Raw genomic sequence first — 15,207 nt, forward strand, 5'->3', positions numbered from 1 at the left:
CATTTGGTAAACTGTATAGAACTTTAATAATGGACGATTCTTGTGCACGAAGCCTCAAATTTAAAGTAAGTGATATGCTGAGGTATTTTATTTAACAAAGGTGGGGCGATCCGTTCAGATAATGGACTACAATTATTCCACACACAGCGTCTATTTGCTACTTTCTTAACAGGACTCCAGACCTACACAGGATATGTAGCACTTCAAAGTTTGCTGAGAGTTCTGAGTGTTGTGTGAGGACATATAACAAAATATCGGATCAGAAAAGAAAAGTAGCCCCAGAATGATATTGTAACTAACCACTTTGTAATTTCAGTTGTGATTTAATTTCATTAAATGATGCCTTGTTTTTGGTATCAATGCAATTCAGAAATTGTATACAACATACGGAACAGAAAATAGTGACGATGGGTGGTATAGAGGGTATATGGATGACAAAGGATAGGATATTTTAGTTGAAAAGAGGTGCATTAAAAAACCTTTTTTAAAAAACTCATTGGGTCAATCTATGGAGTTCAGACCTCTGTACAGCAACAAAAGGTAGATTGGGAAAATTAAACTAAATCTTAGCTAGAAACAGCATTTTAATAGAACTGTTTAGTGACCATTTACCCAGATTGTAAGTCAGAAAACCTTTCCTACTTGAAAGAAACGGAAAAAAAGGGAGTGGTACTGCAGAAATACTTCAAGGACCAGATTACCTGGCGTCTATCATCTGTTCTTTCACCCCCTCCCCCGCCCCTTTATATTAATAATTTACGAGGAGCTGCTTCTCATTTCGTGGATTCTCAGAGGAAGAGAAACGCGGGTAGCCTTGAGCTTCTGATTTGTAGTAGCGTTTGGATTGTGTGGTGTAAGGACCAATGGAACATGAATAACTGTGTCTTGAAAAGAGACCACTCCAGCTTCCCGCCATTTATGAGTTATTTTAATTATTTGTGTCGGAGATTCAAATAATTGTTAATGATTCTAAAACGTGGAGACATTTACATCATGTTAGGCACTTCAGTTCGAATGATTATTTGAATATCTTCTTTGTGAATCTTGTCAAAAGATTTAGTAACCAAGTTAAAACTTAGTAATTTTCATAAATAGAAACGTATCGCAAAATATAAATATATTTTAGCCCGAATCAAAATAAACCAGCTAAATTTATGTTAGTGAAAACGACAGATATGTCACCTTGAAATTGTAACAGGTATTTACAAAAGGCGAGGCAGAAACAAAGTTGCACATCACATTCTGATTAAAAGCAAACTTTCCCATAAAAGATTAATATGATTATTGTGATCAGGTTATAACCGAAATTTTGCAAAAAAAAACCCAAGTAGATTTAAAAATTAGGAACGTAAGTGAGAATGTTCTCCTCTAGAATTAACGCTGGACGGCTTGTAATTTCTGCCTGAGTTGGTTTACTAACAAATGATTTCTCGCTCCATGCCGCTATGGCTTCAGGTTACACGCAGTTTTTTTTCCCCTCAGTGCGTTTTTCGCTTTTGTTTCTGAATGAAACGCCCAAATCGCGCGTCCCCTGGGATCCCTGTTTAAACTCGAGTCGCCATGGCAACAACCTGCATTCCCCCCCCCCCCCCTTTTAAGTACTACAAACGGATGAATCTATAATTTTTTTTTCTTCTTGTCCTTTGACACTTTTAAAAAAAATTTAACTGTACCAAACCCACTTGTTGGTTAAGAATTCCCCAAGAGTCGGCGAAGTGGGTCACATGGCGACTGTGTTGTCTTTTTAATCCATTTGGTGGCGGTGGAGTTATTGGAGCCGGGCGTATGGATCCCGCTACAACTCTTTGAGTTTTGCTGATTGTAAATTTTGCATCTTAAACCCCTCCAGATCAGATCAGATCAGACGGGTCCGGAGACAGATCCTGCAAAGAGACTTACAAACCCACCTGAGAGGCAAAAAAAAAAAGATAAGGCACCTTGTTGCATCGGAGACACCGCCGTGGGTGATCGGCCAGATACCGGGCAAGGAAGGAAGGAAGGAAGGAAGGAAGGGGGAATAAGGTGTGAGAGAGAGAGAGAGATCAGGATCCGAGGAAAGAGAGGAGGAGGAGGAGGTGAATCAGGAGCCAGAGGGAATGGGTGTGGGAGTTGAGGAGGAGGAAGACGCCTGATGTGCTGAGATGGGAGCCGCTGGCAGCCCCTGCCGCTCTCCCTGGGCTCCCAGTCACTCGCAGGTCCTGCCGGAGAGCCTCAGTTGTTGTTGTTGTGTGGCTGAAAGTTTGGGAAACGGGAGCAGGTTTAATGCTAATGAGAGCCGGGGTGGCGGAGCCATCTTGAAATGAAATTGGGTTCAAATTAAAACGTTTTAAAAAAAAATACACAAATTGGGGTGTGTGGGTGGGGGGGGGAAGGAAAAAGTAGAAAGGTGGAGTTGGGGGGGGAAGAGTGAGGGAAATAAAAGTAGGAAGGCGAGAAAGTAAGGGGAAGTAAAGTGGAAAGGGGGAGAAAAATTAGGGGGGGGCAGAGAAAAAGGGGCAAAAAAAGTAGTAAAAAGGAGGGAGGAAAAAGTAAAGGTAAAAGTAAGAGAGGGAGGGACATTGAGGGAGTGAGTGTGTGGGGGTTCAAACTCAACATGCCAAGCTCCAGCGAGACTGGGTGAGTGAGCGAGTGAGCTGAGGGCACCAGCTTTGAGGATGAAAAGTTGCTGGAGATTTGACCAGTGAAAGATTGTTTCTTTTAAGAAGCCGCCCCGAAACCATGTCTCTCCGCTGTCCGATCCTCTTCACTCTCCTCCTGCACATCCCCATGTCGGGCTCCTTCAGGCTGCACCTATCCCAGAGGAAGGACCCGGGCTCCGGGGAGCCGCCGCCGCTGGCCAACTTGTCCCTGGGGGCGGCGGGTTGGCTGTACCGGGTGGACGAGCTGCTGACTCCCGAGCCGCTGCGGAGGTGCCTGGAGCTGGGCGCCCGCACCGGGGAGCTGAGGCCGAGGGGGCCGCTGGACTGCTCGCTGCTGCCCGCCAACCCGCTCCCCCTCTCCCTCCGCTACCAGGCGGCGAGGCCACCGGATTTCATCCGCGTGCGAGCCCGGCTCGCTGTCTACGTGCACGGCCAGGACTGTTACATTAAATACAAGAGGAAAAGCGGCCCCCAGCCGCCGGACCCCCACCTCTCCATCGACGTGTTGGTCGGCCCGGGGGGTCCGAGCTCCTGCCTGGCGGGCGGGCAGCTGCTGCTCAACGTGTGGGATTTTGTCCCCGCGGCGCTGCGGCCGCGGACGACACTCTGCACAAGTGTCAACACCAGCCGCCTCCTGCTGCTCCATTCTGGCGGGATCCTCTCGACAGGCGACTACTGCGTGGGGAGGGGAGCCGGCCCCGTCCCCGTCGCCGACCTGGTCTGCACCCGGAGCCCGGCCTCCCGGCAGCTGGAACCCCTCCTGATTCGGGTGAGAGTTGCCGGGGTCGGAGGTGGAGGTGGCGGCAGCGGGCGGCAGGGGGTCAGGGCAGGTGCTGGGGGTCTCCGGAGGAAGAGAAGCGCCAACCGCAGCCCCCAGTTCCAGCTGCCCAGCTACCAGGTGTCTGTGCCCGAGAACGAGCCGGCGGGCACCCGGGTCATCGTCCTGAGCGCCCATGACCTGGATGAAGGGGAGGCCGGGCGGCTGGAGTACACCATGGAATCGCTGTTTGACAGCAGGTCCAGTGACTATTTCCACATCGATCCTGACACTGGAGCAGTTACCACCACACAGCAACTCGACCGGGAGACCAAGGACACCCACGTGTTTAAAAGTGAGCTCCCAAATTTCTTTCTCTGTGTGTATGATGTAAAAAAAAACTTAAGTACTAAAAGTTCAAACCTATGTTCTTCATACAGTTTTTTTTAGATCTGCAGAGTGATAATCACCCATCTTGGTTTAAAGAGTTTATTATTCCAAACAATCTACATCTTGAAGAAATTCATGTGGTGAGGTTTCCTCAAATTAGTCAATGCACCAACTATAAATACATCAACAGCAACTTGTATTTATAAAGCACCTTTTAATGAAGCAGAATGCCCCAAGGTGCTTCACATCAAACAGAAATTGACATTGGGCCACATAGGAAATGTTACGACAGATAACTGAAAGCTTGATTTAAAAGGTTTTGAGGAGGGTATTAAAGGAGGAAAAAGAGGTGGAGTGCTTTGCAGAGGAATTCTAGGGTGAAGGGCTTTGGCAGCTGAATGCATTGCCACCGGTGATGGAGCAATTTAAATTGGCGATGCTCAAGAGGCCAGAATTAGAGGAGTACAGATATTTCTGAGTTGTAAGGCCTGAGGAGATTATTGAGATCAGGAGGACTGAAGCCCTGGGGAGATTTCAAAACAAGAATGTGCGTCTTAAATTTAAGTTGTTGTTTAACTAGGAGTCATTGCTAGGTCAGTGAGCACAGGGGCGATGGATGATTGTGACTTGGTCCAAGTTAGGTATGGACAGCTGAGTTTTGGCTGATGAGTTCATGGAGGGTAGAAAATGGGAGGCTGGCAGGACTATTTTAAATAGTCATGCCTGGAGGTAACAAAAGAATGAGTGAGGGTTTCAGCAGCAGATGTGCTACCTGCAGTTTAAATTAGCTGGTATCACACTGAATTTTGATTAAAAGTGTGTTTTTTGTGCGTTAGCATTAGTCAAATAATAAATCATCACAAACTTAGGCATAATGGGAAAACCAAAGTTGCATTCTCCATGGCAACGCCACTTGTCAACCAATCAGCACTCTCTTCACATACAGTATAAATTGTTATTTTCCCCCTTATATTGGTATTCTTGCAAGTGTCCTGATGAGTGCAAGACGAAAAGCTTAGACATGTCTCTTTTTTCAGCATTATTCAAATGCAAGGTTGTGAGTCTTTTCCCCTCTAATCAATTTCTTCCTACCCTGAAAGTAGTAAGTCATGCTGGGATGCAATTTCACAGACAGCAGCCTTCTCACCTTCTCCCTCCCTTGATATTATGCAGAAGTGATCAAATGTCTTTCGTAAACCTATGCAGTGAGCACTGTTAGGCTGTTTTTACTTATGAATCCTTCAAGATATAAATTGTTTGGGGATTTTCTTTGCCCAATATTGGATTAAAACTGAAGTGACACTTATCACCTTGGCATTTTGTGCCAAAATTGTGTTATGCAGCCCACAGAGTTTAACATAAATAATACTTCTAAATGACAAAATCAATCTCACCACTAGAATTGTAAGCTTAATATTAACTGTTGGAGGGATGTCAGCATTAGTGTTATAAGCATGGTGGGATGACAAAGCTTTAAGTACTGACAGGGATGAAAACTACACCAACTTCTCTGCTTTCAAAATAAGGACCACCACTTTATTTTAATATCTAGAAAACTGTTAGCTAGAGAACCTGGGGTTGTTCTCCTTAGAACAGAGAAGGTTAAGGGATATGTTCAAAATCTTGAAGGGTTTTGATAGAGGTTAAGGATAAACTGCTTTCATTAACAGAAGTAATTAAAGGGGAATGATTTCAAAAGAAAAAGGCAAAAGAACCAGAGGTGACAAGTGCAAACTTTTTATGCAGTAGGTTGTTCTAATCTGGAATACAGTACCTAAAAGGGTGGTGGAAGCAGATTCAGGAATAAATTCAAAAGGAAAATGGATAAATACTTGAAATGGAAATATTTGCTTGCAGTTGGGGAAAGAGCAGGAGATACAGGGGGTGGGGGGTGGTGGGGGGGAACAGGGAGAGCTAACTGATTGGAAACCTCTTTCAAAGGGCCAACACAAGCATGATGGGAAAAATGGTCTCCTGTATCATTCTATAACTGTATATACATCCAAATGTTACTGTTGCAGAAATAAAATTTAAAAGGCTTGTCAGGAAGATGGAGCCGTGTCCGCCATTAATTAAGAGGCCAGTTAAGGCCCTTGACACCTCAATTGTCAATATGATTTCTCGGCTATCGCATGGGCAAAACGGGCAGGCCTCAATTTGCAAAAGCTCATCCATGGGCGGGATAAGAAGGGTCAGCAACATTGTCAATGTTAGTTATGAGGAGTTTTGGAGTTTTGCAAAAAGAGCAGTGCTTGATTGATCAATCAATAGTGTCAGCAGTGTGTACCATCTACAAGATGCACTTCAACTCACCAATGTTCCTGTGACAGCATCTTCCAAACTCATGACCTCTACCACCTAGAAGGACAAGGGCAGCAGATGCATGGGAACACCATCACCTGCAAGTTCTCCTCCAAACTACACACCATCCTGACTTGGAACTATATCACTGTTCCTTCAATGTCGTGGGTCAAAACCCTGGGATTCCGTTCCTAACAGCACTGTGGGTGTTCCTACAACACATGGACTGCAGCGGTTCAAGAAGTCAGCTTACCACCACCTTCTCAAGGGCAATTAGGGATAGGCAATAAATGCTGGTCTAGTCAGTGATGCCCACATTCCATGAACGGACAAAAAAAAATCTAACAATGTAGGCTTGGAATTTGTTTCTTTTGGGTACCCAAACACTGCTGCAGTTCTCAAGAGGACAAAGGACAAGACGTATGGTTGCATCATTTATCATTTGTCCTCCACTTGTCATGACTGAAAGTTCACTTTTTTGTGATTGTCAATTCTTTTATGCTATTTATATAAAAAAAGTTGCTTCCCACAGCGGCAGTAGGATCTGTTAAATTCAGAGTCTTCAATAGAAGTTGAGTTTACTAATTTATGCCAATAACTTGCCAGATTTAAATAAAAATAGGTGATGACAGTAGAAACAATATATTTAATCTTTCATGTTGCTGCCTTTAATTCTAATGAGCCGCATCAAGGACAGGCCTTCCTACCACATAACCTCATAGGTATGGATTCCCATTGACCAGCAAATATGCCTCAATGTAATAGATTGTTTCCTGGACCGGGGAAAATAATCAAAGCTGATTTCACCACAGAGATCAAAATTTAACAGTATTGCCTGTCCTTTTAAATATCTGAAGCCATCCTGCATCATGTGTCTCAAGTGCATTAGCACTGTGCTAACCATTTTGCTTGGCAAAATTGCAAAAGTAATAATTCATTGGCAAAGGCAGAACCTAATCAATGTTTCAGATAACTGTGCCTATTTTTAACATGCAACTTAGAACCAAAGTTATGAGTGAGTTTATCACAGAGTAGAATGAAGTTTAGTAGATAGCAGGAGCATTCAGAATCTAGTGTAATTATCACAATAAGACAAACTGCAATTAATGGGCAGTAACAATTTTTTAAGCAGTTGCTATTTTGGCTATATTCTATTACAGTGTGAGAAAATGAAATGTCACAACTTTTTATGACTGGGTGGAAAATGAAATTGCAGACAACGTATTTATTACTCAATGGGTGGTGGTTTCATATATAATTTTATAAATTTCAAATAATCCAAAAATCCTCTCACACTTTGCAATATATTTGTTTTACACAATGCAGCTTTTATCCTTCTTCTAACTATTTCCACCCTTTAATTCAGTCACGAATTATTTTGGATACACTAGTCCACTTTTTAGTATATTTTTTAATGCCAGGGTAGAAATTTTAAAAGACACTTGGTTTTGCAGAAGTTGTTTTAAAATTTAGAAACCAACGTGAAAAGTGAAGGCCCAAAGAAGGGAAGATGAAACAAATCCAGGGAGAGTGGTAGAGGGCAAGAAAATTGAGTTTTAAAATCCTGAGGATTGCAAGAACAAAAAAAGACTGTAGGGAAATAAAAAGGCCAATTTTGAGGTCCTGAATTTGAGTAGCAGACTGTAAAGAGTATTGATTCCACAACAGTGAGATACAAGGGGAGGAAGAGCATGCAGGTGAATGTATTCGCTTGGGAAGAAAGGTCATAGGGTGAATCCTCCTGGTAATTTGAATAAAAAAACATTTTAAGTAATTACATTATCTTTTATTTATACATTTTTTTTGGGGGTTAAGATTTGTCACAGGAGGAACTTTGCCCCAAATGTTTGTGCAGTGATCAAACCAATTGTTGTAAAAGCAACAGTGATAGCTAGTGTGGTTTTGCAAACCAATGAACAAGTCGAGATGCCATTGATCTTTTTAACAATTCTTTGTTGAAGTTTATTTGAAGAATATGTCAATATCACTTGATTGCGGAATCTCAGAAGTGGTGGAGTAGTTGATTTCAGCAAATTACAATTGTTTTTGGTCCATTTAAATATTTTTCATGCACTGGCTAACAAGGTGCACCAACAGGTGTATATTCAAGGTCCAGGCCTCTGATACATTGCTACTTTGGAGCCATTCAAGAGGAGAGATGAAACTGAGGAGAGCAAGCTTTTGTATCCCTCTTCCTCTAATCCTAGACACTAGATGTATTATATTAAATACAAAATATTGGTTTATCAGCCCTGCGGGCTTTTTAAAACCCATTCCAAATTCTAGCTCTTTGTTTATTTTTTTGTATGATTAAGATTCACATTTCATTCTACATAGTATGTCTAGTTGTTCCAGGGATGGGCACATTTGCAATCATTCCCTCACTCCATTTAATTCACCACAGACAGGTAAGTAGGTAAACATTTAAATTTATCATTATTGATATTTTAATATTGTGGTTTTACATGTTTTTACTTTACAGTTATTTAATCCTGTAGCCATATATCTGTGCTTGCGTGCAGCTATTGTATGTGGTTTTGAAACAACGTATTCTTCTCTGTATGGCCCATTCTCATATGTGATTGGTATCTACAAAGTTACAGCAGTTACCATTGCTGCAAAAGGAAAATCATTACCAGGTCCTGATATATCACTTTGGCTGCTGCCCTGTAGCCCAAAACTGACTTTGTGCCAATAATTCCTCTGACATACAGGAATGGGTTGGGCCAAGCCTTAGACATTTTTTAAAAACCTCACACAGAATGAATTAGGTTTTATTTGATTTGTAAATATTTTGATAATGCAGCTGTTCTCAGTTACTTAAATCTTTTAACATTGCAAAGTGTTTCAGGGCACTTCACTGTTGTGGGAGCCGGGGCAAAATTGTAATTTGAACAAAAATAGCTAGAAAGGTTGACTGAATGTATAGCTGAAGAGGTAAATTTTAAGGACATGATTGGTGATTGAAAGAGAGGTAGGAAGGCAATAGGGATTGGGAAGCAATTTCACAGTTCATAATGTGAAAACCATTTTTCTGTGGTTTTGATTCTGGTCTATATAAAGACATGTACCATTTGGAATAAATATTTACAGTAACAGCTATGTTACAGTGTTGCTATAGTACAGGTCACAGAGTTAAATCTCTCCAAGTCATAGAATTATAGGACACCACAGATCTATACCTGGAATTTCCCAATGTATATAAAAGAAAGTTTGCATTTATGCAGCTTTTTATCCTATCTGAGAAATGTCCAAAAGCATTTCATTTGAATACTCCTTGAAATGCAATAACTTGAAATGCAGACATACGTGGCAGCCAGTTTGGACGTTGTCAACTATTACAAACCGCAATGCTTGGCTTTTTCTGGTTTCTTTTTGAGGGGAAAATGTTGACCAGCACTGTTAGAGATTGCCTTGATCTTGTTCAAAAAGTGCCATTGTTCCCTGGTCAGACAGATTATGCCTTGGTTTAACATCTTCCCTGAAAGAATGCATCTCTGGCAATCCTGCACTCTTTCAGTACTGAATTCTCCATTCAAACCCACAATTTTCTTTGTCAGAGGCAGCAGCACTACTAGCTGTGCCAAATTGGCACTTGTACTCAGTAACTAATCTGAGCTGTGGTAAGCAGAGATGAAGAGTTTGCCTACAGGGGAGAAAATTGGAGGAAGAGATATTCTGGTGCACTATCCATCAGAAATGCGATAAGCTACATTGGCAGAGATATGGGAGCAGGTTGCTGCCTAGAGAGATGATGAAGGAAAATGCTTAAAACATTTTCAATAGCTTGTGCTTAGGGCATGAAACGGTTATGTATTGTGAAGACATGAAGTATTGATTTTCTTATTTAATAATGATTAGTTTCCCAATGTCACTGTGATTAAATGCAGTGTGTGGTGTGGTACTGAGCCACTCAGACTAGAAAGGTACTACAGTTGATTCCTGATCTTTGCTTATTTGGCTGTTTTATAGAAATGCATTGTAGCATGATTCACTGCAGAGTTGAGGAGTTTACAGTTTTGCCAACATGTTCGTTATTGTTTTAACTTATTTATTTATTTTTTAAAGTTACTGCATATGACAACGGAACACCACGTCGAATGGCTACCGCCATCCTTACTGTGACTGTCAGTGACACTAATGACCATGCCCCGCTCTTTGAACTATCCGAGTATAGGGAAGTCATTCGGGAAAATATGGAGGTGGGCTATGAAGTGCTGACCATTCGAGCTACTGATAGCGATGCACCTTCCAATGCTAACATGCTGTATCGTATTGTCAACCATAATGGAAATAACTCTGCCTTTGAGATTGACACCAGATCTGGGATTGTTAGAACCAGAGGGGTCATAGACCGGGAATTGGTGGCTGAATACCACTTAATTGTGGAGGCAAATGATCAAGGGAGAGATCCTGGTCCTTTAAGTGCCACAGCAACTGTTTACATAACCGTGGAGGATGAGAATGACAATTCCCCTCAATTTAGTGAGAAGCGGTATGTTGTCCAAGTGCCTGAAAATGTTCCCGTGAACACCAAAATCCTGCAAGTCAAAGCTACTGATCGAGATAAAGGGAACAATGCTGTAATTCACTACAGCATAGTCAGTGGAAACATAAGAGGTCAATTCTACATAGATTCTGTAAATGGCAATATTGATATCATCAACTCATTGGATTATGAGACAACCAGGGAATACACCCTTCGAATTAAAGCCCAGGATGGCGGAAGGCCGCCTTTGATCAATAGCACTGGTTTGGTCATGATACAAGTGATTGATGTGAATGACAATGCCCCAATATTTGTAAGCACACCTTTTCAGGCCACTGTGTTGGAGAATGTCGCTATTGGGTATTCAATCATTCACATCCAGGCTATTGATGCTGACTCCGGTGACAATGCTCGTTTGGAATATCGACTGGTTGATACACCCCCAGACTTCCCACTTGTTATTAGTAACAATACAGGATGGATAACGGTTGCTATGGAATTGGATAGAGAGATGACTGAATTTTATGCTTTTGGTGTAGAAGCTAGAGATAATGGAATCCCATCCATGACTTCCTCAGCTGGTATCAGCATCACTGTATTGGATGTGAATGACAACAATCCTACCTTTACTGAGAGGGTTTATTATCTAAGATTGAATGAAGATGCACCTGTGGGCAGCAGTGTGTTGACTGTCACAGCAATTGATAGGGATGTTAATAGTGTGGTTACGTATCAGATATCAAGTGGCAACACAAGAAATCGATTTTCAATAACCAGCCAAAGTGGTGGTGGGCTAATCACTTTAGCTTTACCCTTAGATTACAAGCAGGAAAGGCAGTATGTTCTTACAGTTACTGCATCTGATGGAACTCGGTTGGACACAGTTCAGGTCTACATCAATGTCACTGATGCTAACACACACAGACCAGTATTCCAGAGCTCACATTATACAGTCAGCATCAATGAGGACCAACCAATCGGCACAACAGTGGTGGTTATCAGTGCTTCTGATGAAGATACAGGGGAGAATGCCAGGATAACTTATATCATGGAAGACAACTTTCCCCAGTTTAAAATTAACCCTGACACTGGAACCATAATCACACAGATGGAGCTGGACTATGAAGATCAGGCATCATACACATTGGCAATAACAGCAAGAGACAATGGAATCCCACAGAAATCTGATACTACCTATGTTGAAATTCTGGTTAATGATGCTAATGATAACAACCCTCAATTTGTGCGAGATTTGTACCAGGGCACAGTATATGAGGACGTTCCTTTGTCTACTAGCGTACTACAGATTTCAGCCACTGATCGGGATTCAGGACTCAACGGAAGAGTGTTTTACACATTCCACGGCGGTGACGATGGAGATGGGGATTTCTACATAGAGCCTTCATCTGGGATTATTCGAACCGGGAGGAAGTTGGATAGAGAAAATGTGCCTGTTTATAACTTGAGAGTCTTTGCTGTAGATAAAGGTAACCCACCACTTAAGGCATCTGTGAATGTCCAGATCACGGTGCTTGATGTAAATGACAATGCTCCTGCTTTTGAAAAGGATGAGTTTGATATCTATATCGAAGAAAACAGTCCTGTTGGCTCATCAGTGGCCAGGATCACAGCAACAGACCCTGATGAGGGAACAAATGCACAAATAATGTACCAGATTGTGGAAGGAAACATTCCTGAGGTCTTCCAGTTGGATATGTTTACTGGAGATCTCATTGCCCTCACAGATTTGGATTATGAAACCAAAACTGAATACGTCATTGTGGTACAGGCCACTTCAGCACCTCTGGTCAATCGAGCCACAATTCACGTTCGACTTGTGGATAAGAATGACAATGCTCCAGTGCTCAGGAATTTTGAGATCATTTTTAACAATTATGTGACCAACAAATCAAACAGCTTTCCTTCTGGTGTGATAGGAAAGATTCCAGCCTATGACCCGGATGTATCAGATCGTCTTTTTTACACCTTTGTAGAGGGCAATGAGCTTAATCTTTTGATTTTGGACCAAAACACTGGGCACCTTAAGCTGAGCCAAGACTTGGACAATAACAGGCCTTTGGAAGCAAACTTGAAGATCTCGGTCACAGGTAAGATAACAGAACTCGTCCCTTAAATAGTTCAATTTCTAGTGAAAACTTGGAGCATTTGACAGGAAATAGCTAACTAAGGTTAAAATGGAAACATTTTTTCTGAAGAGATAGACAAACTTTTAATGTATAATGTTGAAGTAGCTTTACTTTGTTACTTTTAAGCTATTGCTGCACTTTAATGCAACTTTACAAGATAAGCAGCATGCTATAATTTTATATTTCAGTAGTGATTGAAGTGGTGCTTCAAGCACTTTAGTTTGTGTTGGAATGTAAACACGTCAAGATGAGGAGAATGTAAAAGGGGGAAGTAGTTATCTTAGCAAGACCTTTGCTGATTTTTAAAAAATTTAGCTTTCATATTTAATTTATTTGGAATATTTTTGCATTTTGAAGTACGATCTAGTGACAGTCTGTTTTTGAAGATTAATATGATCAAAGGTAAAGATTTTAAGAGCTAATGTTTGGGTTTAAAGTTTAATGTGATTTATTTGACAATGTAATGAAAGTTTTTTCCATTGAGTCGGCAATTTTTGAAACTATATCACTAAACAATGCATTATTTGAGAAAACACCTGTGTTTTTGCAGTATGATGTGATCATTAGTTACCATGTCATGGATCTTTGTGTTTACTGTCTCTCCGTTTTCAAGCTATTTTTTAGATATCTGTTTTTCAAATGGATTTTGAGTAATTCCGAGGAAGCAATACTTGTTTTCAATTTTCGAACAGTTGCTCTTTGAGAGTGCAACATTTGTATGGATATTTCAATACTGGTTTTCCCTGCTGGTTTATTCAAATTTATATATTTCTCTCTCAATGACTGGTTCTCTTTAAGGTTGAAAGTATTGCAGTTTTAGTGGCCTCTGATCTTACTAAAATTTAACTTACAGGATTTTAAATCATGATGTGTTGAACAGAAACTACTGTCGTCAATAACATATTATAACAGGTTAAAAATGACTGCCTTTTATCATTCCATGTTCATATTCATTCTCTCTCTTGATTTTTGAAAATACAGCAAAATTAATATGTGACTTTTTAAACAGTGGAGATAAACCCTCACTTAAATTATGTCAGTGATAGAATACATTTTCAACGAACCCTACCAACTGACTAGATATGTTAAAATCCTGGAACTAGGAGTCTAATCTTTGAACTGAGTGCCATTAATAATGATTTCTAGACAATGTGACTGTCTTGTTGCTTTAGATCATGTAATAGGAAACATTCCAGTTAGAGGATTTAAAGCCTCTTCACTTTATCAAGTGAAGTGCTGTTTACATAGTTTCCCATAATTTAAGGCAGAGGAGTGCCAGCTGATTAACACATATAACATAAGGGGGAGAATTCATCTTGACAATGTATGTCGAAAAATCATAAACACGCTCTTTTTGAAGGTATTTAATAATGCCACTGCACATAGTAACCAGTGCCGTTCTCCTGCAAGGTTGATAAGGGGAGAGGCCATTTTAATATATTTTAAGCTACATCAAAGCATTTTTAGCACCTAGAGTTCTTCTGACTTGTCTTGGTGTCAATGAAATCTCAGTACCAGGAAGTTTAATTGTTAGAGTTATTGGAGAACTATTAAATCAGTTTTGGTTAACAGTAACTGCAATTCCACTTTAGAATAAATGCTTTTTATTTTGGTTAATTACTTTCCTTTTGGATATTTTGTCTTATTGCAGTTCACTGCTGCATCTTTGTTAAGAGTAGGTAATACATTTGTTACAAATTGAATTTTTTTTTTCAACAAACTATAATGCCTTTCCAATTTTTCTTGCAGGATGTTAAAAAGAATGATTTGTCTTTGCATAGAACATACTGTGTCAGCAGAACCTCCTAAAATGTTTAAAAGCCAAGTGTAGCACCTACAATGTAAGAAAATTTATGCATAATAGTGACCTAGAAATGGGTTTCAAAGCTTGGAGAGTAAATGATATCCTGAGAGTGGGGAAATATGTTTTCTTTTGGTGATGCAGTTGAGGCATAATGTTGGCCAGGACACCGAGAGAACACAGAAGCCGAAAATGCTGGAAAAGTTCAGCAGGTCTGGCAGCAATTGTGGCGGGAGCAACAGAGTTAATGTTTCGAGTGCAATATGACTCTTCTCTGAACAAGAGTCACATTGAACTTGAAACGTTGGCTGAAATTTTCTATCTCCCGCTGCAGCGGAGCCAGGAAGCCATTGAAATCTTCGTTCGTGTCGGCGGGACCGGTAGATCCTGCCGGCGTGAGTGGCTGGAAAACTCCGGCTGTTAACTCTGTTTCTCTCTCCACATTTGCTGCCAGACCTGCTGAGTTTTTCCAACATTATCTGTTTTTATTTCACATTTCCAGCGTCCGCAGTATTTTGCTTTGATTATATTACTGAGAGAAGACCCCTGTTCTTCTTTGAGTGACACCATTGGATATTTTTAAGTACACTTCGAGCGGGCAGATTTCTCACCTTGGTTTAACATCTCACCTGGAAAATGAAATTTTAAGTTGTAGGCTTATAAACCATCAAAAAGTGCATGAA

The 15,207-nt window shown here is 40.9% G+C and overlaps 1 protein-coding gene across 11 annotated transcripts in view; it reads left to right on the forward strand.

The window, feature by feature from the left end:
- The first annotated feature begins 275 nt into the window (after nucleotides 1–275).
- celsr1a (cadherin EGF LAG seven-pass G-type receptor 1a) overlaps nucleotides 276–15,207 on the forward strand; it is a 365,300-nt gene continuing 350,368 nt past the window's right edge. For 5 of the 11 annotated variants that reach the window (XM_078553378.1, XM_078553370.1, XM_078553374.1 and 2 more), the window contains exons 1-2: nucleotides 276–3,751; nucleotides 10,156–12,684. In XM_078553378.1, the coding sequence (XP_078409504.1) occupies nucleotides 2,719–3,751; nucleotides 10,156–12,684 (3,562 nt within the window). In that variant the 5' untranslated portion in view covers nucleotides 276–2,718. The remainder of the gene's footprint in view (nucleotides 3,752–10,155; nucleotides 12,685–15,207) is intronic. The other 6 variants (XM_078553367.1, XM_078553368.1, XM_078553371.1 and 3 more) reach the window with 2 other exon arrangements.

This window comes from Cetorhinus maximus, chromosome 12, assembly GCF_964194155.1.
Source record: "Cetorhinus maximus chromosome 12, sCetMax3.hap1.1, whole genome shotgun sequence".
NCBI lineage: Eukaryota > Metazoa > Chordata > Chondrichthyes > Lamniformes > Cetorhinidae > Cetorhinus > Cetorhinus maximus.